The sequence below is a fragment of the Melitaea cinxia genome, chromosome 2 (genome assembly GCF_905220565.1).
Source record: "Melitaea cinxia chromosome 2, ilMelCinx1.1, whole genome shotgun sequence".
NCBI classification, from domain to species: domain Eukaryota; kingdom Metazoa; phylum Arthropoda; class Insecta; order Lepidoptera; family Nymphalidae; genus Melitaea; species Melitaea cinxia.
In genome coordinates, this window is record NC_059395.1 from 4192698 (window position 1) to 4217173 (window position 24476).

At 36.0% G+C, this 24476-nt stretch overlaps 1 protein-coding gene across 1 annotated transcript; it reads left to right on the forward strand.

Moving 5' to 3' along the window:
* The first annotated feature begins 1975 nt into the window (after positions 1-1975).
* On the forward strand, positions 1976-24314 carry LOC123659813 (probable phospholipid-transporting ATPase IIB). The gene is made up of 16 exons (XM_045594985.1): positions 1976-2144; positions 5421-5663; positions 12047-12267; positions 13466-13673; positions 14586-14808; positions 16522-16711; positions 17761-17876; positions 18251-18388; positions 18787-18960; positions 19324-19494; positions 19601-19976; positions 21075-21250; positions 22183-22287; positions 22522-22648; positions 23032-23235; positions 24144-24314. The coding sequence occupies exons 1-16, from the start codon at positions 2020-2022 to the stop codon at positions 24278-24280; spliced, it is 2934 nt and encodes a 977-aa protein (XP_045450941.1). The 5' UTR covers positions 1976-2019; the 3' UTR covers positions 24281-24314.
* Positions 24315-24476: the final 162 nt, after the last annotated feature.

The window sequence follows — 24476 nt, forward strand, 5'->3', positions numbered from 1 at the left end:
AATTTAGTTTTGGCGGTGGTAGATCAAAAAGGAGAGAGAATATATACTGACTACGGATCAGACGTAAAAGGCGGTCTCGATATTACTTAGTGGCGTTAAGTACTGATGTGTTAATTAATAAACTTTATAATAGTGCATATTGAGTTTTTCTAACACTTACATACTTCTTTCGCTTCGTCCACTTTCATTATTCCCTTCATACATGCTCTTCGATCTAAGGTACTCTTGACCTGGCCTTTTTTCAAGACGTCCCTTATTTGGTTTCGGAACGTCCGCCTAGGTCTACCCCTTCCAACCCTTCCATCCACAGTCGCGTTATACACTTTTTCCGTCAATCGTTCTTCACTCATTCTCTCGACATAACCAAACCATCTGAGCATACCTTTCTCAATTTTTGTCACTACATCTTCTTTCAGACCACAACGTTTCCTTATCTCACTATTTCTTAACCTGTCACTCAGTTTAACTCCTATCATACTTCTTAACGCTCTCATTTCAACTGCATTTATTCTCCTTTCATGTTTCTTCTGCCATACCCAACTTTCACTTCCGTACATGAGTGTCGGAACCAGCACCCCCTCCCTCATGCACAGCACTCTCAGACTTTCCATCTCTTGTAAACTTTGAACCCAGATACACAAACTCATTCACTTGTTCAATTTGTTAATGAGATGCGTTTGTTTATTAATGAAATAAAAAATACAGTCATACATAAAATTGCAAAAATTATATTAACTAACTTATTTAAAATCTGTTTTAACAGAAATTGGGGAGTTTATTTTTATATGAGTGACAATACAAACTGGTTGCTTACATTCATATTATTCTTCCTTTTTTAGGATAAATGGCTTTCAATAGTGCCAAATGAGCATATAGGATTTCCCCAATATCACGTAGAATGGAGCATAAAGGAAGGTACATAATACAATAATTATTACATTTTTATGTGCACTTTATCCATGTCCCGCGAATTGTCAGTTGTCAATTTTGCCATCCGCTCAGTTGTCAAATACTGATTAGATACGAAAGTGTTTGTTGCTTTGTTGTTAAATGTAGAATAAATGTTTCATATAAAAAACATATAATGTATATACAAAATTGAATATCTATTATCATATGAATTATGGAGACTACGCCGCTGTTACCACGTCCGAAAAAGAAATCAATATCGACTAGGTAGGAATAACGTAAGTTCTGTTTTTATTTTCCTAATGGTACGCCTCTGTTTATCATAACATTTCGATTTTAGGTTTCAGTTTCCGTGGTTTCGTAAACGTGAGCTATGTTCGAGGGTCATATACTTAGGACAACTGCCTGAAGAAGAATTTCCTGCCAACTATGTTTGCAATCAGGTGAGTCTGACCTCGATCAGTCGCACGCTTAAATAATAAAGAATCTATTAAGAGCATAGATCTTTATGTATGACGTATGATGTTAGTAACGTAATTTTTGCTTAACTGTGATTTCTCAACCCAATGACTTATTGAATGTAATATTAACAAATAATATTAAAACTTCCATCAATGATGATAATAATAACATTATAATCACATCAAAAACTATTATATAAGTATTTTGGTTAATTTTATTCAAAATTTCTACAACAAAACAGAAATTAACAGTAAATAAATAACAATATATCTAAGAGCAAAAGACTAAACTTTTCACTGTTACTCTAAAATTAATACTAATGTTCGTTGTTATCTAATATACAAATGGATATTAATCTATTGAACTAACTATATATTAAAAATACTCTACTTAATATAGTTGCTGTCGTTCACATGGGACTTACTGTGGTTATTGTTTGCCTTTGTTCAGTCATCAGCACATCGGCAATATTTCAATATTTAGAGAATCTCAATATAATAATAAGCAATTTTGAGAATCTCAATAAAATAGCGTCAAAGAATATAATTAATAATTTTTTCCGTGTTTCAGAAATATAATATCATTACATTCCTGCCACTGGTACTATTCGAACAGTTCAGGTTTTTTTTGAACCTGTACTTCCTGGTGATGGCACTTAGTCAATTCATTCCGAGCATCAGGATTGGTTATTTGTATACATATTGGGGACCACTTTGTTTTGTACTTGCCGTAACATTGTTCAGAGAAGCTGTCGATGATTTTAGAAGATACAGGTGAGAGTATTAAGTATAGAAATGTTTACATTTACAAAAATCTATATAATTATATTAATGTGTGAAGCAAAGACCTTGTACCCCTGAAGTAGTGCAGAATGCTAATATTTTATCAAAATTATGCATAAAAAATACATGAAATCAATAATAATAATAAAAAAAAAAACATTGTACACACTACCTTTTATTTCACACACACACACACACATTTATATACCCTTTTCCTTATTATTATAAATTATAGTCTTTGATAACAGAACCTTAATAATGTTCAAACTTATAATTGAAATTAAATTAATTGTGGTCGAATTTCGACCACTGGGTGACCACTAGTTTCACAAATTGTGAGTGTGATCTTGTCTATATTTCGAGATTTTTCTATTTTCCTCTATAGTTTAAGTTAGAAATCTATTTTTTATATCTCTTAATTTAAATTCAATTATGTTCTTTCCAAATAGAATAGAGAAAACTTATTAAATTTAAATGTTTTTTTTTTCATAAAATGATATACATACACACATATGACACATTTATAGACATACTAGCTGTGCCCGCGGCTTCGCCCGCGTTGAAATTAGTGTGTCACAAAGTTTTCCCGGCAAACTTCCAGTGAAACTCTCATCAAAATCGGCTTAGCCGTTCCGTAAACCTTCCTCTTGCCAATGGTGGAGCCCTCTCTCCAATGGTGAAACCGCATGAAAATCCGTTCAGTAGATTTTGAGCGAATCGATCACATACACTTTTGGGGACTTTGTAATATAATACACTAACTGTTGCCCGCGACTACGTCCGCATGGTTATGAAGATATGCATTACTATTAAGATGTTTAACGCAAATTATTTTTTTATTTCAGTCACTTGAAATGCTTATCAAACTGAGTAACTTTTTAAAAGGCACAATGTAGTATAATTTAATAGTTATTTTTATAAAACCTCTCTATACACCACATTTTTAGTTTTATTTTTAGGCTGTATATGTTTCATACAAACTATCAACCCCAATTAAACCCCGTTAGCGGTGGAATATCGTAAAATCCGATCTTAGCGGACGTCTGCTAACTATAATCTACCTCCCTGCCAAATTTTATCTTTGTCCAACCTGGATGGATAGACCATCTTGCGATTTTTGAGTTCTCGTGATGAGTGAGTTAGTGACCTTACTCTTTCATAGAAATATAGATTATTACGATGTATTATTTGGACACCTTCTCACCATCTATAGAGCATATATTTTAAATTTCAAGTCTCTTACTTCAAAGACATAGGACTTTCATACAAACTTCCAACCCCTGTTTTACACCCTTAGGGGTCGAGTTTCGTAAAATCCGTTCTTAGCGGTAGTTTACGCCCTATAAGGAACCTACCTGCTAAATTCCAACTTTATGGCTGTTATTGTTTCGGAGATTTCGTGATGAGGTAGTCAACCCACCATCCCCCGTTTTAACCCCAATAAGGAGTTGATTTCTAAAGATACATTATTTGGACACCTTTTCACCATCTAAAGAGCATACATTTTAAATTTCAAATCTCTTACTTCAAAAACATAGGACTTTCATACAAACTTTCAACCCCCGTTTTACCCCCTTAGGGGTCGAATTTCGTAAAACCCGTTCTTAACAAATGTCTAAGCCCTATAAGGAGCCTATCTGCCAAATTTCAAGTTTGTAGGTGTTATAGTTTCGGAGATTTTGTGATGAGTGAGTCAACCTACCATCCCCCGTTTTGACCCCAAAAAGGAGTTGATTTCTAAAGATACATTATTTAGACACCTTTTCATCATCTATAGAGCATACATTTCAAATTTCAAGTCTCTTACTTCAAAAATATAGGACTTTCATACAAACTTGCAACCCCCGTTTTACCCCCTTAGGGGCCGAGTTTCGTAAAATCCGTTCTTAGCGGATGTCTACGTCCTATAAGGAGCCTACCTGCCAAATTTCAAGTTTGTAGGTGTTATAGTTTCGGAGATTTCGTGATGAGTGAGTGACCTTTCGCTTTTATATATATTATTATTATAGATTATAGATTAATGATATGGAATATACTGTGAATAAAAAATTTATGCAAATTTAATAATGTATAAAGTACTGTTTGATTGATTCTCAGGATATTATTGTTGCAGTCAGAACTCTTAACCAGTCAAAAGTACTATTGACTAGCGAAATCAGTCAAAAGTACTTTTGACTGGACAAGTTGGTCAAAAGTGGTTTTGACTGAAAATTATTGGTTATTAGTACTTTTGACTGCAAATTCGCGGTTAAAAATACTTTTGACTGACGCTCTCCGTCAAAAGTATTTTTAACTGCAAAAAAGCGTCAGTCAAAAGCACTACTAACTCGTTAGATGTGAATAAATTTAGTCAAATGATCCTGATAAATCTTAATAACACGATCTTCTTGCGACTGCATGTCAATCAGATCGACTTGGCAGCGGCTGTTCATTTCAGTGTGCAGGATCGGTTTCTAAGCCTGACCCATCCTTTTCTTGCTTTTCTTCCTTTGGCATACTTCGCACATTGATAAATATAATTATATTAATCATTTATTTTGTAATATTAGCGTACTTTTTTGCCGTTTCATTCTTAAGTCTATCGCGACCACAATGTCCTATAGAAATATGAGCAGCATCAATAATGTCGTAGATTTCCTCAGCCGGCGAAATTATTTGACAGGTTCTGTGTTTGTAACTAATTTTTTTATACCACAAACTTCAATGTGTTAATGCGTTGTAGTCTACTGTACTGTAATGGTGTTTCCTTTTCATTAAATTTCGCGTCTTTCACAGCTATTGCAAACTTTTTAAATTTTTCTTTTGTCATCACATTGAAATGACTATCTTTCATATCTTCCATCGCTAAAATTCTTTGCAAAAAGCCTTGTTTGTTTTCGTAGTCACTCATTTTTGTTCTAATATCAGCACTTTCTCCACTAATAATAATGAGTAATATAAAAGTTTATATGTGCGTTTGTCGTTATTTTTATCGACCACCTTAACTTTTTAAGAGTTTTGACTGATACAACCAGTCAAAACCACTTTTAACGGAATCATTTAGTCAAAAGTACTTTTAACCAGCTCCATTGGGCAAAAGTACTTTTAACTGTTATTTTAGTCAAAAGTGTTATTGACTAAAGCAAACGGTCAAAAGTACTTCTGACTGATTTTGCTAGTCAATAGTGCTTTTGACTGGTTAAGAGTTTTGACTGCAACATTATCATACAATCACAATATCATAAAGTCACAGGTACAGCTTGTAGTATATGGAAGTCATTGTTACAGACGAGACAAAGAAGTTAACAGGCAGCGCTATGAACGTATAGCTCTTGACACAAATATAAATGGATACCGTCCATTCATCACAGAGCACGTACCAGCGTCAGAGCTGCGTGTGGGAGACATTGTTATGCTCCACAAGGGTCAAAGAGTACCGGCTGATATGATCTTATTACGTACTAATGAGACAATGGGTACTGTATTCATTAGGACAGACCAGCTGGATGGTGAAATCGATTGGAAAGTAAGGTGAGAATTTTATATAAACTTCCTGTTTCATATATATGTTTATAAAGTATATTTTAAGTGAGCGTTAAGGACATTTGCTTCCACATAAATGAGACATTTCCTATTTATATTTAATAAATTTTTCATCAAAAATACTTCTTCAACTAATAAACACTTCTTCAACGTTATGATATCAATATTAATTATATTAATTAATATATAAATTACAATACATGGTTTAATTTAATTCTTCTTGCTTTGTATAAGGCTCAAGTTTCAGCTAATCGCTAATTTAATTAGATGTAAGTCAGGTTTTATTTTAAACCGGATATGAGTAGGATATGAGCACAAAAAATTTTTGGCTAAAGTAGTTAATAAGCTAAATAGTAATTGGTTATCTTTTTTAAGGATCTACATATTTGCTAAACGTCAACTGTTCTATATATAAAAATAGGTAAAAAAACTTTTTAAGTTAAACGGTTTTATGTTAAACATACATTGCAATGTTTAAGATAAATGTACTAAAAACCAAAAAATAATAAAATAGATACAGTCGTGGGTATAATAAACATATGCATAGACTAGACTAAAATAAAACCGTGGGGCACGTCAATTGTCTACAAATTATCGACTTAATGTGCGATAGAAGAATCGTTTAATTCGTCGTTAAAATAGGCAGTTGGCCCGCAGACGGTGAGGAAATTACTTACTATTTTCTTGCTCATGGAAATTCCAATAGTTATACACTCCATGTAAATAAAAGAGATGTTTCAACTAGTTTATCGTTGGACATTCACACTGCTGGCTGGCGAGGAATCGTTTCACTGCTCGTAGTTTGTCTTTAATCGACAAAACATATGATAAAAGTACTACTCGCTCACCACTATGAAACCCTAAAACTCGCTTATAATCGAGCTTGCTAGCTTGTTTCCACATTCTAGCCCTACTTATCACACGTCCATCTTTGTCGGTTGAACAACTGCCTAATTATAGTGTAACATTACAAAACAAACATTTTAATCAACGATTGTAGACAATTGACGTGCCCCACGGTTTTATTTTAGTCTAGTCTATGCATATGTTTATTATACCCACGACTGTATCTATTTTATTATTTTTTGGTTTTTAGTACATTTATCTTAAACATTGCAATGTATGTTTAACATAAAACCGTTTAACTTAAAAAGTTTTTTTACCTATTTTTATTTTCTAGTTTTTAGTTTTTATTTCGCATTCTGTTTAATTCATTTAGTGCTTCATTATTGCAAGGCCCATCTTAAATATTGAGGTTGTATAGTGCACTGTAGTCTTCTTGTCAAGCCCTTTTATTTGATACCCATATTGGTGGGATTGATAAAAAATTGTTATCAGACATTTGGTAGCGGCGGCCAGCTTAGATTTCAATTTTGCATAGTAAATTGTATTCTACTTGTTGAGACCTTTCATTTGATACCCATGTTGATGGGATTGATAAAACCTAAGTTATCCGCCATTTTGTAGAGGCCGCCATCTTGGATTTTAATTTTATATAGTACATTGATTATACTGGTTGAGCACTTTCATTTGATACCCATATTGATGGGATCGATAAAACCTACGTTATCCGCCATTTTGTAGCGGCCGCCATCTTGGATTTCAATTTTTTATAGTATATTGTATTCTGCTTGTTGAGCCCTTTCATTTGATACCCATATTGATGGGATTATTAAAACATAAATTATCCGCCATTTTGTAGCGGCGGCCATCTTGAATTTATAATGATAATGAATAAACATAATTGTATTGTCACCAAAATCCAAAGTGTATACAAAATTTCAGATTAATCGGCTGACAGGAAGAGGGTGAAATTTGAATTACTAAATTTGACCCAAGAATAAATAATAAATAAAAAATAAAACAAACGGGGTGAGCTAAATAAAACCGTTTAAAAATATAAATGCGCTTATAGTAGTTTTTAGTTCTTCTAACAAGTGCTGTTTATATTTATAAAGTTAACTTTGTATCAACATAATGTACTAATATGAGTAATCATGGTATGGGATGATCGGAAATGCGCATTCCCCCGTCACCTAGCTGTGTTACAAAAAAACTAAGATCCATTTCAATGACATTTTATTTCTCATAAACTTGTAGTAAATAGATATTTATTTATTTATTAAACCTTTTATGCATGTTGATCGACAATATTACAAAAATGCCTCTTCAAAGCCACAAAGGCCTCCTCCAGCTCCTTCCACTTCTCTCGGGACAATGCAGCCCTCTGCCATAATGGGCCTGCAACCCTTCTGATCTCGTCTGACCATCGCTTCCTTTGTCTTCCTCTCTTTCTTGTGGTGTGAAATCGAAGGGTCCACAGGGACACATCCCTCGTCCAATTATCTCCAGATAATAACCATAATAAATCGATATTAACCATGTCCAAAAAATATAGCAATGTATTAATTTAATATAAGTTATTAAAATATTTAACTTTAATGTTTTTTTTTTCCTTTAGACGCAGAGTACATTGTTTTGTAATCACAAAGTGCACCAATTCACTTTGTGTCTTCTTCATTCTACGTGATATTCGTGAATCATCGTTTTTTGTTGCTATTGGAAGTAAATAATCCACGTAAATAAATGAAAATAGAGTACTTTTTCATACACATAAATTCAGACAAATTATAGACCATTTTATGTATACATTATGTACGTAAATGAGGTAGGATATTTTATAGAAAATATTCTGCTCAAAATGCGGAACGGCCCAGCTGGGGAAGGACATCGATCTCACAAAAGATCACAGCTAAATAATACTGCTTCAAGCAGTGTTGTGTTCCTGTGGTGAGTGAGGTAACCAGAGCTCCTGAGGTTTGGGGATAGGGTCGGCAACGCGCTTGTAATGCTTCTAGGGCTACAGCCTATAAGCTACTTTAACCGCTTACCATCAGGTGAGCCGTACGCTTAAGCGTAATTAAGTGCAATTACTCTTATTTAATTACCGCTCGTTTCCAGTATTCGCGTCTGCCTAAATATCAGTTGTAATTATAATTAATACTATAAGTATAGATAATTGTTATTGTTAAACTAGTTCAGACTGAGTCATTGACATGAAGCGTGTAGCGTTTCTCATTTACGGAGATAAGAATGTTTATCATTGGGATTTTAGTACATCTCGAGCTAAATAAACCATTATAAAATGTATAAATAGACGTTTTCTTGCGTATTATTTTACGTCAAACTAGTTGCGAATGATTTGATTAAATTATGTAGAAAACAAGCTAAGCTGCGCTTCGCGGTTTTACCAGTTTAATTTTCCGTACAAATCCTGAAGGACTAGTTTTTTTTTAACAATATATGTATGATAAGCTAGGTGTAAATAAATAAAAATTGGTGTTAAGAGCCATTTCACAATTTTACGCTCTGCAAGTTTAGGTAAATTTGGTCGCATCGCGCGAGTCGTACGTGCCGCTCGATCTTTGTGCTAGTACGTATAGTGTGACAACCAAAAGACCATCGTGATCATTTTCTGATGTATAATAAAAATTATAACCATGGTATAAAATGTTTTTTACATAATTAATTTGTTAAAAATTTCAAGTATGTTATATAACAACAGTCAATAAATTTAAAATAAAATTAAAAAAATCAATTTTATGAAACAATTTTTTTAAATTGATTTAGTTTTTTCAGTTTACGAATGAATCTAATATTTACGATATGAATAAAAAAGCATTTAATGACATCGACACCGACAAACATATTAATTAACAAATAACAAGACAAACAGATTGAAATGCCTATTTGTATTATAGTGTGAGAAAAGAAAATTAAATTATACATTTGTTTACAGAAATTATCATTATATTATTTTACAGTCATTTTCGTAATATGTTTATTTTATTTATATTTTATTATGAAAGTATCAAATGCGTTTTATCCGCTATAACAACAGGCGCTTGGCGCGTGTGAGCGAAAGAGACGGCTGCGCAGAATTTGGCGTGGACCTTACCTCTAAGAGCGCTAGCGCTCGACTGATTTACCGGGCTTGATGCGTGGCAATATATACTATCTTTTTATTATTTAATATAAAATGTATTAAAAATAATTACATCTTTTAATTATTTTTTTTGTATTCCTTAATGATGTAAGTTTACTTTGATGGAGATAGTTCGTTAAAATTTCTTAGTTTTCTAAGAGAAATATCGCTTTTAAAATTGTACTTATTTGGAAAATATTCGTAACTTTAAATTTTTTTTATCGTTTAATAGAGATACAAATGGAATAAAAATCTATGATAGTGGACAACAAAATTATATTCCACATATTATGATATTTTTTTAAAATGGTTTCAACGTAGAGGTTATTGAAAAGTAGGACTTCAAAGTATACATTGCGACCGTTTACCCAGGGAGGAGGCTGATGAAAAGGTTAATAATTTTATACACATAATATAAATCAAAATTCTGATCGGACTATGGACTACAACAAAGGTTGCTCTATTATATTTCAAGAATATAAATTACATTATTGCATCCAACACTGAGATTAACGACGTCAAAATATTACAATTTCGCGGATTGTTACCTTTTTTTGTGAAATGGCTCTTAATTACTTTTATGGTAAATCAATATTGTTATATAAGCGGCAATTTATAAGACTTTGACGATGTTGGACAGTCGGACCGTGGCAAGTCTTTGCTGCGGTCTATGTATGCAGTTATTTATGCCTATACTAAGCTTGCGATCCTTCTGTGTGATGTGAAGCGGTTACCGTAGCCTACGTTTTTTCGGCCCTATACTCAGAACCTCCCCGTTAGTGGGTTTGGCTATCATACTCACTTCAGGAACACCACAATACTTGTGAGCAATATCATTTTTAACCGACTTCAAAAAAAGGAGGAGGTTACTCAATTCGACCGTATATATGTATATATATTTTATATATATACATATGTATATATATACAATATATATACATGGGATATCTTCAGTTCAAGTCTAACAAGTTTGACGAATGTTACGAACATAGATGCAAAAGACATCATATATTACCGTTGCATGAAAGGCGTAAAATAGCAGACATTACATCGTTGACCAGGATAGCGCAAAGTAAATTAGATTCTCCCGATCTTCTTATTAAAATTTACCTAAAACTACCTAAAAGATCATTAAGACATTGTTGGGGCCAGTGCCCTGTGCCGTAATGGTTAGGGAAAACTGGTACCCGATGCTGGTTAATGAAAGTGGACTGTATTTTTTCGTATCGTATATTGTAGTTTAAAATACAAAAATATATAAAACTATGGACGGCTTGGCGTCGCGGATAAAGAAATAATAGTGTTGACGGCTCGGCGTCGCGGATGACAATTTAATTCGTCGGCGCTGCGCTCGCATCGTCGCCGGCACTCCCCGCCCCTTGCGTCTCGCGCGCCCCACGCGATCATCAGGCGCGCGCGTACTCAAACAGACATCCCCTCAACTATTTACATGCCCCTAGTTGCTCGGCAAACTATAGGCAAAACTCCTTTCTTTTGAGGTCCGCAGATCAAATCAATAAGCTGAATGACTTCCCCGACTTTGACCTATTTAACACGTCTGTAAAAACAATTAGAACGAAACTGGCAAGACACTGGTTCGATATGGTATCATAAACCTTTTTTCCTTATTTAAAGTTCATATATAGTGTAGGTATGTAGTTAATTTCATGCTGGATTTTTTAATTTTTTTTTTTAAATTTTTAACTGTTGTAAATTTTTAAATGCATTCAAAATAATAGATTTGTACATGCGAAAGCAACTAAATGGTGCTTAGATATTTCCTTTTTTTAAAGCAATTGTTAAAATGTATCACTGTATGCTTTCCTAATAAAACAAAATAAAAAATAAAAATAATATATGTTCGGGGATAATTTCGTCGTTTATGAACCGATTTTGACAATTCTTTTTTTGTTGGAAAGAAGATATCCCTAGTTTGGTACCATGCTAAGGAAACCAGGATCTGGTGATGGAATCCCAGAGAAATCGAGGGAAGCTCTCGAAAATACATACTCGCATAACTTTTTACTAGGTGTACCGATTTTAATGATTTTTAATTTAATCGAAAGTCGATGTTTATCATGTGGTTACATTTAAATTTCATCGAGATCTGATTACAAATTTTGGAGTAATCTTTGATAATGCGTATTTACTTGACTATTTTTTCTGCCTACTACGTTGTATTACTTTTTGATAAAATTGAAGTCGGTTTTTCTTCGTTTGCCTGCAAACACAATTATGCTATGATCGACTATAACGAACTACTAGGAGCACTTCCTCACTCACGCTGCTCCAAATTTTAAGCAAGATCCTATTGATCTTAGATATTTTCTGCTGTGTCCTACCTCAATAGATATTTCATTTAATCTTTTATTTTCTATTTTTTAAGAATACCCTTACCGTCGACCCAGAAACTTCCAACCGACGCCCACTTGCTGGACATAAACGCGCAACTGTTTGTAGAGAAACCGGAGAAAGATATACATTCGTTTATCGGTACGTGCACGAGATTGGATGAAGAGGAGAGTGATTCTTTGGACATTGAGAATACATTGTGGAGTGGGTGTGTCGTAGCGTCAGGACAGGCCACTGGACTGGTTATTTATACTGGTAAGAAGAATATCACTAAAAACGAACCTTTTAATACAATATATATCACTCTTGCACGTCTGTGCCCCACGGTAACATCTATTCTCACCACCACGGGTAGACTGGTAGAGATCTCTTATAAAGATAAGTTCGCCCTTGCTAATTTTCTTTATAAATATGATTTTTACTTGTTTCTTTTTTTAAGTGCAATATAGAATGTAATGTATACATAGTATTAAATACAGTATTGTAATACGTCATTATAAGACCGGTTTCTGACAATGATATGGCAGGCAGCTGGGATTCATCTGACCGTTTTCGTGAACTATTTTCCAAGTTCTAATCTAATGTTACCAATATTTTACTTTGTTATTTAAAATATTAAATAATTTTCGGCACTCTAACATATCTATACTCTTTGATTATTTTTCAAATCTAGTTTTATGACTGTCTTGTAAACATAGTCTGTAGAAAGTGGGTGTTCTAAGAGCGACGCAGTTTCTAGATTTTAAAACAAATGTTCGTGACAAGGTATGGTTGGTAATAACACAAAAATAGTTGGTTATGACGAAAAAAATTATAGCCTGACCTTTTGTTGTAATTGAATTTGTAGGTCAATAACGTAGTTAAAATACTGTTTCAAATTCATTCAGTTAAAATATTTTGAAACTATTATTTAGATTTTAAACATATGTTATTCTATTAATGACTAATTTTTTAAATATATTTATTAGTGTAATACAACAAAGATGCACAGTGTACAACTTTTGCGGTCTTTTTACTAGTATGTCCAATAATAAAGGAAATCTAGAATAACATTTTCTGTTTGATCTAAATATTATTCTATTTTAATGCTGAAAACAATGTTGTCATTAGTTAATATTTGTGTCGCCAAATGACCTTTGACATTGCTTAAATCAGAGATTCCAGAAGTGGTCAGTTTTTCAGGGGTACAAACAAAAACCGCAAAGTTCTTTAATTCGTAAATAACTTGTAGCAAAAAGAAAGAAAACTACGATTTTCAAACTCATTTAGCTATTGGGGTCTTCGCTATCAATTCATTTTTAAAAATGGTCTGTTGCTTAAAGTAATTTGGGAATTCCTGTTTCAAAGATATGTTGAAAATATTTGTAGGTAAATACCCCATATTGATCTCAGCTCTTTCCTAATTCGGACATCTATAGAAGCCACATAGTGAAAAATACTAAATATCTCATAGGTAGTGAAACTCGAAGTGTTATGAACAACTCAGCGCCTCGGTCGAAAATTGGTCGGCTGGACCTGCAAGTGAACGATTTTACCAAAGTACTGTTTGTCGCTACTCTCTTCACATCACTACTAATGATAGTGTTGAAGGGATTCGATGGTCCGTGGTACGGGTTCCTGTTCAGATTCGTGCTGCTCTTCTCGTACATCATACCTATCAGGTCAGTTTAAATTTTAATACTTTTAACACTAAGAAAAATAACACATTTTCAGTTAGGTTTGGGGCGTAAGGGGTAAGAATGTCCAAAAATTAAAGCAAAAAAAAAAAGTGATAATGTGATTCTTATGAGCATTTTAATATATTTTGTGTCGATTAAGTGAATCTAGTAGTGAAGTAATGAAATTTTGTGTCGTTTTTCTATAAGTAATTATAGAAAAATCGCACAACATTGTCTAGTGTGATGTTTAACATGTTAAATAACATTTCTAGACTCAAAAACCTGTTACAGTGTTGATAGATTTTAGATTTTTCATAATTTTACAATAGCAATCGCTTGAAATTTTACTAACAATATAAGCAGACTTTCAATTACAAAATTATATACGACGATTTTAGCACATTTCCCTATTGAATACTAAAAAAACAATTAATGAATATAAAAAAATATCCAAGATCACGTTTTGGCATAATTAATTTTTATATAATTCATCATCATCATCAGCACTTCAGCCTAATACAGTCCACTGCTGGACATAGGCCTCCAAAAGTTCGCGCCAAAAATAACGTGAACTCATGTGTTTTGCCCATAGTCACCACGCTGGGCAGGCGGGTTGGTGACCGCAGTACTGGCTTTGTCGCACCGATGACGCTGCTGCCCGTCTTCGGCCTGTATATTTCAAAGCCAGCAGTTGGATGGTTATCACGCCATCGGTCGGCTTTTTAAGTTCTAAGGTGGTAGTGGAACTGTGTTATCCCTTAGTCGTCTCTTACGACACCCACGGGAAGAGAAGGGGTGGCTATATTCTTACTGCCATAACTACACAGCATATTATATAATTATGTGAACATAAAACTTAAAACCTCAAATATATCTTAAAAAACAAAAAAATCATAACCGTGGATTGGTATACAGTCTGCGCGTCAACTTAGACATGGGCAAGGCGTTCTATTCGTGGACAATACAACGTGATAAGAAAATCGAAGGGACCGTAATGCGTTCCACCACCATACCAGAGGAACTGGGCAGGATACAGTATCTACTGGCTGATAAAACTGGAACTCTGACGAAAAACGAAATGGTGTTTCAGAAGTTGCACCTCGGTAATGCATTGTTCGATAAGAATAATTTTTATGAGGTGAGTTTAAATCTGTATTTCCATACTAATAATTATAAGATTTTTCCTAAATTTCATACTTTATTTGTTTGTAATAGATAAACTCTAAAACTATTGGACCGATATTACTTATTGTATGGTGTACAATTTATATGTGAGTGAGATATGACATGTGAGGGACGGTCATGAGGTAAACCAAACCCAATGAAAGTCGATCTACTGATGAGAGTCGATTAACTTTAAGATAATTGTAGTATAGGCAGAAGTACAGACGTCATATGTGCCGTCATATGTGTATGGAAATCTTAGATATATGCAAAACAGTAGTTTCACAAGAACTAACGTGAACTAAAGGAGGTTATTAGATCACAACATTGCTGAGTGTGCGGTAACCTGTACATTTATTTAACGAGGGTGGGATGATAAGTAACTAGCCTAATAAGAAAACACTTAACTTTCCGTGATAAAATTAATTTTATTTGTCGACATAGTCTCCGTGGACCTCTACGCACTTATTCCATCTTCGTTCTAAAGCAGTAATGCCTTCTATAAAATGATTTCTTTCGAGGCCTGCAAAATACTCCTCTACAGCGGCTATGACTTGATTATTTGTGGCAAATTTCTATTCGCCCAAAAAAGTTTTGAGCTTAGGGAATAAGTGGAAGTCTGATGGCGCTAGATCAGGCGAATAAGGTGGGTGGGGCAGCAAATCATACTTAAATTCGTTGATTTTTGCCATAGCTTTAACACATGTGTGAACCCTAGTGTTGTTTTGGTGGAAGGTGATTTTTTTTTTAGCCAAACCCGGTCGTATTTGCTGAATACATTGATGAAGCATATCTAGAAGATTAGCGTAGTATTCTCCATTATTGTTTGACCTTCAGGAAGGTAATCTATCATCAAGATCCCTTCTGCATCGCAAAAGACGGAAGCCATCACTTTTCCAGCCGAGTTTACAGCCATGGCTTTTTTTGGAGCCGGGCATCCCGATTGAGTCCACTGTTTTGATTGAATTTTTGATTCTGGCGTGTAATGATGAACCCATGTTTCATCTGTTACAAATCGACGTAAAAAATCGGCCTTATTACTCTGAAAACGGTTCAGACTTTCTTTTGAGTTTTGTACCCGCATCCTTTTTTGATCGTGCTTAAGCAACCGCGGCACCCAACGGGCCGATAACTTTTTCATATTTAATTCCTCACTTAGGATATGATGTACCCGTTCTTTTGAGATACCTGTAGTGTCAGCTATTTCAGATAACTTCAATCGTCTGTACGACCGCGCTTAAACTCAGCCACCCAGTTTTTTACTGTGGCATAAGAAGGAGCACATTCACCCAAAACATTCTTTAACTCATCATAGATATCTTTCCCCTTCATGCCCTTCATATGAAGAAACTTTATCACCGCTCTTTGTTCAATTTTATCCATTTTGAAAACAGTTGACGAAATATATTTTCAAATGGCAAAAAATCAGTAAAATTTTCACGCCACCAAATTCGAATTTAGAACACAGGTGGCCAGAGATACGAATTTAAAAATGACATTTATTTTTTTTTTAATTTTAACTTCTTAAATAGCAGTGGTTAGTTACTTAGCCCTCGTATCATCAGAAGCTTTAAACATATTTTTCACATTAATTTTAATGATATAAAAATCTACGTTTATAATTTTGTTTTTATGTAACTCATTAGGAGATCACAGATTTTTTCTACAAAAACAAATAACCTTACAGGTAGAAGCGTTCCTAACCCAGCACGTAACAAACGACGCACCATCTTTACCGACATCGCCTACAACTGAAGGGGCGGCGATGGCGCCGACTCCAAGACAAATTTGGGAAGCTGTGCTCGCTCTGGCGGTCTGTCACAACGTCACTCCGGTTTATGACATGGATGACCAACGAGCTGATGAGGCTCAGTCAGGTAATTTCTTCTTACTTTGATACTGTGTTTTTGGCGGAAGGGGAGCTTAATATTTAGAGACAAGTTTGGGAAGCAGTACCACCCTGGCGCTCTGTTACAATGTCACCCCGGTTATGATATGGATGACCAGCCAGCTGATGAGCCTAAGTCAGGTAACTTCTTAGCATACTGTCTTCCATGACAGAAAAGGAAATATAATATTTGAGTCTCTAAAAATTTGTGAAGTAGTGCTGTGAGATGGGTAAAATGTATTACGTAATAGCGTAAGCATAAGAAACAATTTAGAGGCAGGACGAGAAGCGGAGCTGGCTGTGGCACTCTATTTTAACATCACATCTGCGTGTAAAATGGACGAATAATAAACTAATATCATTTTACAAAGCTAAATTTTGGGTTGTCTGGAAGAAATGGCTAATTAGCCATAAGTCCGCCCATTGTACTTCACTGTCTGTAACTATCTTTATGCTTTGTTTGTAATATATTTGTGGTGTACAATAAAGTATAAAATAAATAAATAAATAAATTTTTTATGGTATAAATTTAAAAATGAAAGAAACGCTCTCCTCACCTTCTTTGATTCATAAAATTTCATTAAATTCATAAAAGTTCATTATCTGTAATATATAGTTAGTCAGTCTTTGCAGCAGTATATTAGTAATATGATATGTAAAAAAATGTGTGTATATGTACTTATGTACGCACGTAAGAAGTTATACTTCATTGGCTAGCTAACTTCACGTTGCTAACTTCTTCTTCGTTGACTAGCTAACTTTAAGATGTCGGTTTTTTGTGCGCGCGCATCGTAAAAATTTACCCTCATCATTTTTCCCTAGCCAGCCCTGCCGTCAGCAACCTGCCTGCCCAGCTTGGTGACTATGGGCAAAACACATGAGTTCACGCCATTTTTGGCGTGAACTTGTAGAGGCGCATGACCAGCAGTGGACTGTGATAGGCTGAAATGATGATGATGATGATGATGAATGATGAATGATGAATGATGATTTTTCCCTAACGCGCCAAAAGAAGTATTACTTCAACATTTTATCCAGATATGGATAGCTCGGTAATGTCTGAGAGCTGCGGCGGTGCAGTGCCTCAACAACAACTGTGCGACTACCAAGCGGCCAGTCCGGATGAAGTCGCTCTCGTCAAATGGACTGATATGGTCAGTGAATTTTGTTTTGATTATTTAGTATGACATTAAAAAAAATGTATATAGTCACATCGTAAATTTTGTTGTTGTTTTTAAAAAATAAATTTCCCTTCTTAATGGTTGAAGATGTATTCACAAGTTGTTTTTAGTTGGATAAATTTTTAAAATCAAATAACCGCATCACACTTGATGGTTACAATTCAATGAAGTGCGGATCAAACAAGTAACAGCTAGTCGTTGTGACCACTGCACTAGTATATCAGACAATTAATCTGACGATATTGTGTGCTACAAGGGAATTGAAATAAAAATCCTTGTCTCCCTTATTCTAGCTGTTAAAAGTCTCCACCTCCACACGAGTTAACACATTTATATTTCTTCAACAGATGGGCGTATCTCTCTACAGTCGCGACTTGCACAATATATCCCTGAAACTTCGCGCAGCTAATGAGATTATATCGTACAATATTCTGCAGTTATTCCCTTTTACCAGCGAGAGCAAAATGATGGGCATCATTGTTCAGGTAAAACACTTTACGGTGTGGCTTGTTTTTATCTTCAATTATTTTTGTTACTTATAGTTATGCTTATATGCTATGGTTTCTTTTCATTTTGCAGCGTTTATGGGTTTTGTGTAGATATTGTCGGTTAGCAGACAGTATCATTAGAATTCTACTTCTTTCTATTCTTATATCAATGAATAGTTGTCATATTCAGCCGCTGTAAAGCACTGAAGTCTTTTATAAGAGCTATTTCTTCTAGTTTTCATGCTGGTTTTATTTAATTTTAAACTTTAAGCCTCCATATCTTGCAGCGTATTTTTCTATATGTAACACGATTTTATATAATACTCATGCACGTTTATTGTGTCTGAAACTAAGATAAATATATATAAAGTACCTCATTATTTTTTTTATTACAGGATGAAAACACTCAAAAGATCACCTACTATGTGAAAGGCGCAGATGTAGCGTTGGCCAAGCTGTTAAACTCTTCCTGGCTCAGTGCTGAGTGCACGAAGCTGGCTGCGGAGGGCTTACGGACTCTAGTCGTTGCCAAGAAGACTTTGACTAAGAACGAGTACTTGGAGTTTGAGGTGATCATTTTGACTGTCCTTAAGCTTTTATACAATTATTGTTTATATTTATTTCATGGAAATTATCACAAAAACCAGTAAGCTAGTCACAGAGGTTTAATCAATGCACTAATTGCGCCTAAATAATAACACAAAAAAGGGGAGAAATTGATTTGGGAGAAGGAAGCTATTATCTACTCCTGACAATAGGTTTACTTAACTTGTGAAAAGCATCTGTGATCAACTTCACTCTTGATACCGTTGATCGTTGATTTGTTTATAAATTTTTTAACCTGTCGTTAGTCAGTTTTCCAGTACTGACTGAGGTGTTACTGAGAGAAGATAGGTTGTTGAGTAAGTTCAGTAATGTGTAATTTGTTGCAGAGCGAGTACAAGGAGGCGCGTCTGAGCGTGACGTCACGCACGGAACGCACGGCGGCGTGCCTGGCGCGGCTGCAGCGGGGGCTGGCGCTGCTGGCGCTCACCGGCGTGGAGGACCGCCTGGCCGAGCGCGTGCCCGCCACGCTGGCCGACCTGCGCGCCGCCGGGATCAAGGTGCGGAGCGTCGTGCGTGCGTGCGTGCGTGCGTGCTGTAGCGCAGTCACACTATGTCCAATTTCACTGCGCCGAGATGTTAACGTTGTTTGTGTTTTGTTTTCAGATCTGGATGCTGACGGGCGACAAGCTGGAGACGGCGCTGTGCATCGCTCGCTCGCTACAACTGGGCGGCGGTGCACGCTGGCTCGCCGCGCCCGAGTGCACGTCGCGTAGAGACGCGTACGCGCTGCTGACGTCACTGGCGGGTAACGCGGAGGGCACCGACCTCATCGTGGAGGGCGAGACGCTGGAAGTGTGCCTGCGGTCGTACGAGGCGGAGTTCGTGGAGTTGCTGTGCGCGTGCTCGGGCGTGGTGGTGGCGAGGTGTTCCCCGACGCAGAAGGCGCGCGTGGCGCAGCTGTTGCGCGCGCGTGGCCTGGTAGTAGCTGCGGCTGGGGATGGTGGGAATGACGTCGCTATGATACAAGAGGCCGACATGGGTGAGATTACTATACAACGTAACAAAACATAACAGTACACTTTATTGCACACCGAGCGGAATGATTATCTTACGACTAATGCTGTCAGACCAGACCTAACGGAGTTGGACTTAATAGCTAAAATGCTCTTCTTAACATCACATTCATCCAGCTAGTTAAGAAAGAAAGTGGGGGTATTAGGAGTTGTCAAAGTTGAAAGTTGATTTCAAGTGAAAGATTTAGCACACTATCAAAGGTAACAAATGAGGAAAAATGGAGATTCAACTCGTTAAAGTCTAAATTTTGAGAGCAATAATTGATATAATTTTTTTTTATAATTATTTTAATTTAGAAAGTTCCAGACTTTACTAGGGTCTTCTTCGATGACAGATTTATAAATACGGCGTTGTTGTGCATCTCTACATACCCTATTACAACGATTCCGAGCCCTTATGTATCGTATCGTGGCTTTGCGCGAACCTTTTTATTTTTATTATAATATACAAACGTACATCATAGTATGCGGTTACCGTAGTTTGTGGAAGACTACAGCACCAAAAGTATCGCAACAGTCGCTCTGGCTACCTTACTCTTCGTAGAAACACAATATTGCTTAAGATTCTTCAGAGCATTGCTAGTTACCTGCGATCGTTTGTAAGGTTGAGGTACTTTTCCAAGCGATCTGCTCCAGATTTTGAGTAGGATATGTCCCAGTATACCCTACCTCAATAACTAATTTCCATCGTCCATAACCGCTCATTGAGACGATTAACGGGGAACGACTTTCATACTCCACTACTACTACAACGACTTTCTTATTTGTACACTTCCTAACCGCTTTTCTATACGCTGTCCTATACCCAAAGGTTGTCTGGAAGAAATCGCTCTTTTAGCGATAAGACCGCCTTTGTTCATCTTCCTCTAATTATACTACTTTTGTTTGTATCTTTTAATAGTGTGCAATAAAGAATATTATTATTATTATTACTTCAAAATTGAATTTGAACGAAATATTTTTATCGGGGCTTAAGATTTAACTCTCAGTGAAGTGTCCACATTTCGGCCGTGGCACGCCGCCACTCGCTGCCGTCCTATACTGAGCCAGCTTCCCGCCGGCAGGCGTGGGCATCGAGGGCGCGGAGGGGCGCGCGGCGTCGCTGGCGGGCGACGTGAGCGTGCGCGCCTTCAGCTGCCTGGCGCGCCTGCTGCTGCTGCACGGCCGCCGCTCGCTGGCGCGCTCCGCCGCGCTGTGCCTGTTCATCGTGCACCGCGGCCTCATCGTGTCCACCATGCAGGTCCGCACGCTGAACACCTCCACACCTCACACGTCCCACCGCTGCCCCTACACCTCTTGCCCCTGAAGGCCTCACACGTCCCACCGCTGCCCCTACGCCTCTTGCCCCTGAAGGCCTCACACGTCCCACCGCTGCCCCTACGCCTCTTGCCCCTGAAGGCCTCACACGTCCCACCGCTGCCCCTACGCCTCTTGCCCCTGAAGGCCTCACACGTCCCGCCGCTGCCCCTACACCTCTTGCCCCTGAAGGCCTCACACGTCCCACCGCTGCCCCTACACCTCTTGCCCCTGAAGGCCTCACACGTCCCACCGCTGCCCCTAGGCCTCTCGCCCCGTGGACGATAAGGATCACTTCCAATCCAACATGCTGCGCCCCTGCGGGTAGCCAGATATGTTCCCTACTTTGATTAACGACCACTATCAGACATTTATGATAACGACCGAGACCGGCGGCTTAATGCTGTCATCCCAAGCGGGCGCAGCGGGAAATATTCTCCTCTAAATCTAGAGCAGCCCGACTGGGGAAGCACCACGACCTTAGAGAAGATCGTAGCTAAATAATACTGCTACTAAGCAGTGTTGTATTTGAGTGGTGAGTTAGGTGACCAGAGCTTATAAACTTGTTGCACAACTAGAGTTACTCATCCAACACTTTATTTTACAGCTAATTGTTTTATCAATACTATTATCACCATATTGTAACTTAAATCCTCAAAATAATAGTTCACATTATCTTGTACATAGCAACTTTCTACTATTTACATCTCTTAGGATAACAATCCTAATCCAAACATAATCCCATTTCTTTCATAGAATTTTTTATCTGTATTTATATCACTATTCAAAAGTTTTGTATCAACATTGTCACTACAATGAAGTTAATGATAGTTTTAATAACATGTTTACGTTACACTATAATTTCTTTATTTCTAGGCTGTATTTTCCGTAGTATTTTACTTCTCGTCCGTATCACTCTACCCTGGATTTCTTATGGTCGGTTATGGAACTGTTTTCACTATGCTACCAGTATTTTCACTCGTAAGTCACTTTTAATATACCTTTACTATAATTTAGTTGCTATTGCAATAGTGCACAATGAAAACTCTTAAATAATGACAATTTGGTAGTAAAAAAAATGCAATTTTTTCCATTCAATTCAACTTAATACAATCAGACATTTACATAAAACTGTCTATGGCTTCAATCAATTTTGAATTTTTTTTTTTTTTGTATGACCGGTAGAGGTTAAATAAAATACTGTTCTATTTAAAGGTATTAGATAAAGATATATCAAGCGTAACAGCACTAAGGTATCCGCAACTGTACAAGCAGATGACAAAAGGACGACAGTTATCATACAAGACGTTTTATATATGGATCGGGATCTCTATTTATCAAGGTATTGTTATATTATACAAAATATACTATTAAAATATATAAATAATGTGACTATATTGTGAGTTTTTGATATATTTCTCACTCTGTCTCAGTTCTCTTTCTCTTTCTGCGATTCTTTTGTAATGTCTCTTTTTCTCTTGGGATGACAATATGAGATTTTTTTCATCCCAATATTGTAATAATAATGTGGTCACCCAAAGTGGTCCTCGAAAGCGAGATGCAGAGAGAGTGTGTCTTACTAGGCTATAACTAAGTACCTACTCCAGATTTTACCCTAAAACAGTTCGGTGTTCCGTAAAACATGCATTTTGACAAATGGTCATCACTAAAAGGTTGAGAACCACTGATCTAAATTAACACATTCTATTGTTCTTGTTCAATCAGGTGGTGTGATAATGTACGGCGCGCTTGTACTGTTCGAGGATCAGCTGATCCACATCGTGGAGATCAGCTACACGGCGCTGATCCTCACGGAGCTGATCATGGTCGCGCTCACGGTGGTCACGTGGCACCGCCTCATGATCCTCGCGGAGCTTGTCAGCCTCGCCATGTATACCGCGACTCTGCTCATCTTCACCACATACTTCGGTATGTATTGTTTGTCACTAAGAAATATGTGTCCACTTATATTGTAGTTAAGTAATCCCACTGCATAGCAAAGCATTTATTCTCCACTAGCTGCCCGAACAGACTTCGTTTTGTCAAAAGTTTATAGTAAATTAATTTTTTATTTTTTTTTTTTATTTTCTTTTAGTGCAAAATAAGTATACGCTTTTTTATTATTTTTTACCTTTTTGTTCAGTTTTTTTTTCACTAAATCACAAATGCGCTTATGAGCCCCACGGTAACATCATCTCTCACCACCATGAGTAGACTAAGTTCGCCCTTGCCTACATCCTTTGTGAAAATGACTTGTAATTATGTTTTTTTTTAAAGTGCAATAAAGAATATATATAATTAGTACTAAAACCTTTAGGAACATACAAAAAAAATTATTAGCCGAATTGGTTGAGCAATTCTCGAGTTATGCGTTTAGCAACATTCATTTTTATTTATATAGATTATAAGATAATCTATCTTGGATATTTTCTATGGATTCAAAAAAAAAATATCGTGCTTACTGGATTAGTAGTATGGTGTTATTTTTTTTTATGTTATTAATTTTAAATATTACTGTTATAAGTTGTGATCAAATAAAATTATTTTCATTCCTTCAAATAGCTGCTTAATTATAGAAGTAGATGAGCGGATGCATATACATATCTCCATATTTTTCTTAAGATCTACAGATTTCTAAATAATGTTGAAAACAAAATACAAAGCTTAATCTGAAAACAGTTTTAGAGACTTCAAAAATGGAAGACATTTGGTTAAGGATTTATAATTTTTTACATAAATAAAAATTCCTAATCTTGTTGTATAATATTATAATTATCTAAAATCTTTAAAGACTAAACAAAGATATAAGTAAAATGTAATTTTCCATCACCAAACAGACGGAGATTTTATACGACACTGGGACTTTTGGTGGAAGGTAACGGCCATCACACTCGTATCTTGCTTACCTCTGTACATCGTCAAGTACATGCACAGGAAGTGGAGCAACCGCCAGTACAAAAACTTAAAGAAATGATGGTAAATTAATAAACATAATAGTATTTTTTTTTTATATAAATTTTGACTCTGGCTTATGAAAGTTAAGCCTATGTTAAGTACAACTTTTAAAAGGCAATACTTGAATAATGTTGCTAGTATAATTTTTAAGTAATAAAATATATAATAGTATACGACTTACATTTTAACACCGTTATATAGAAAGTTTTATAATT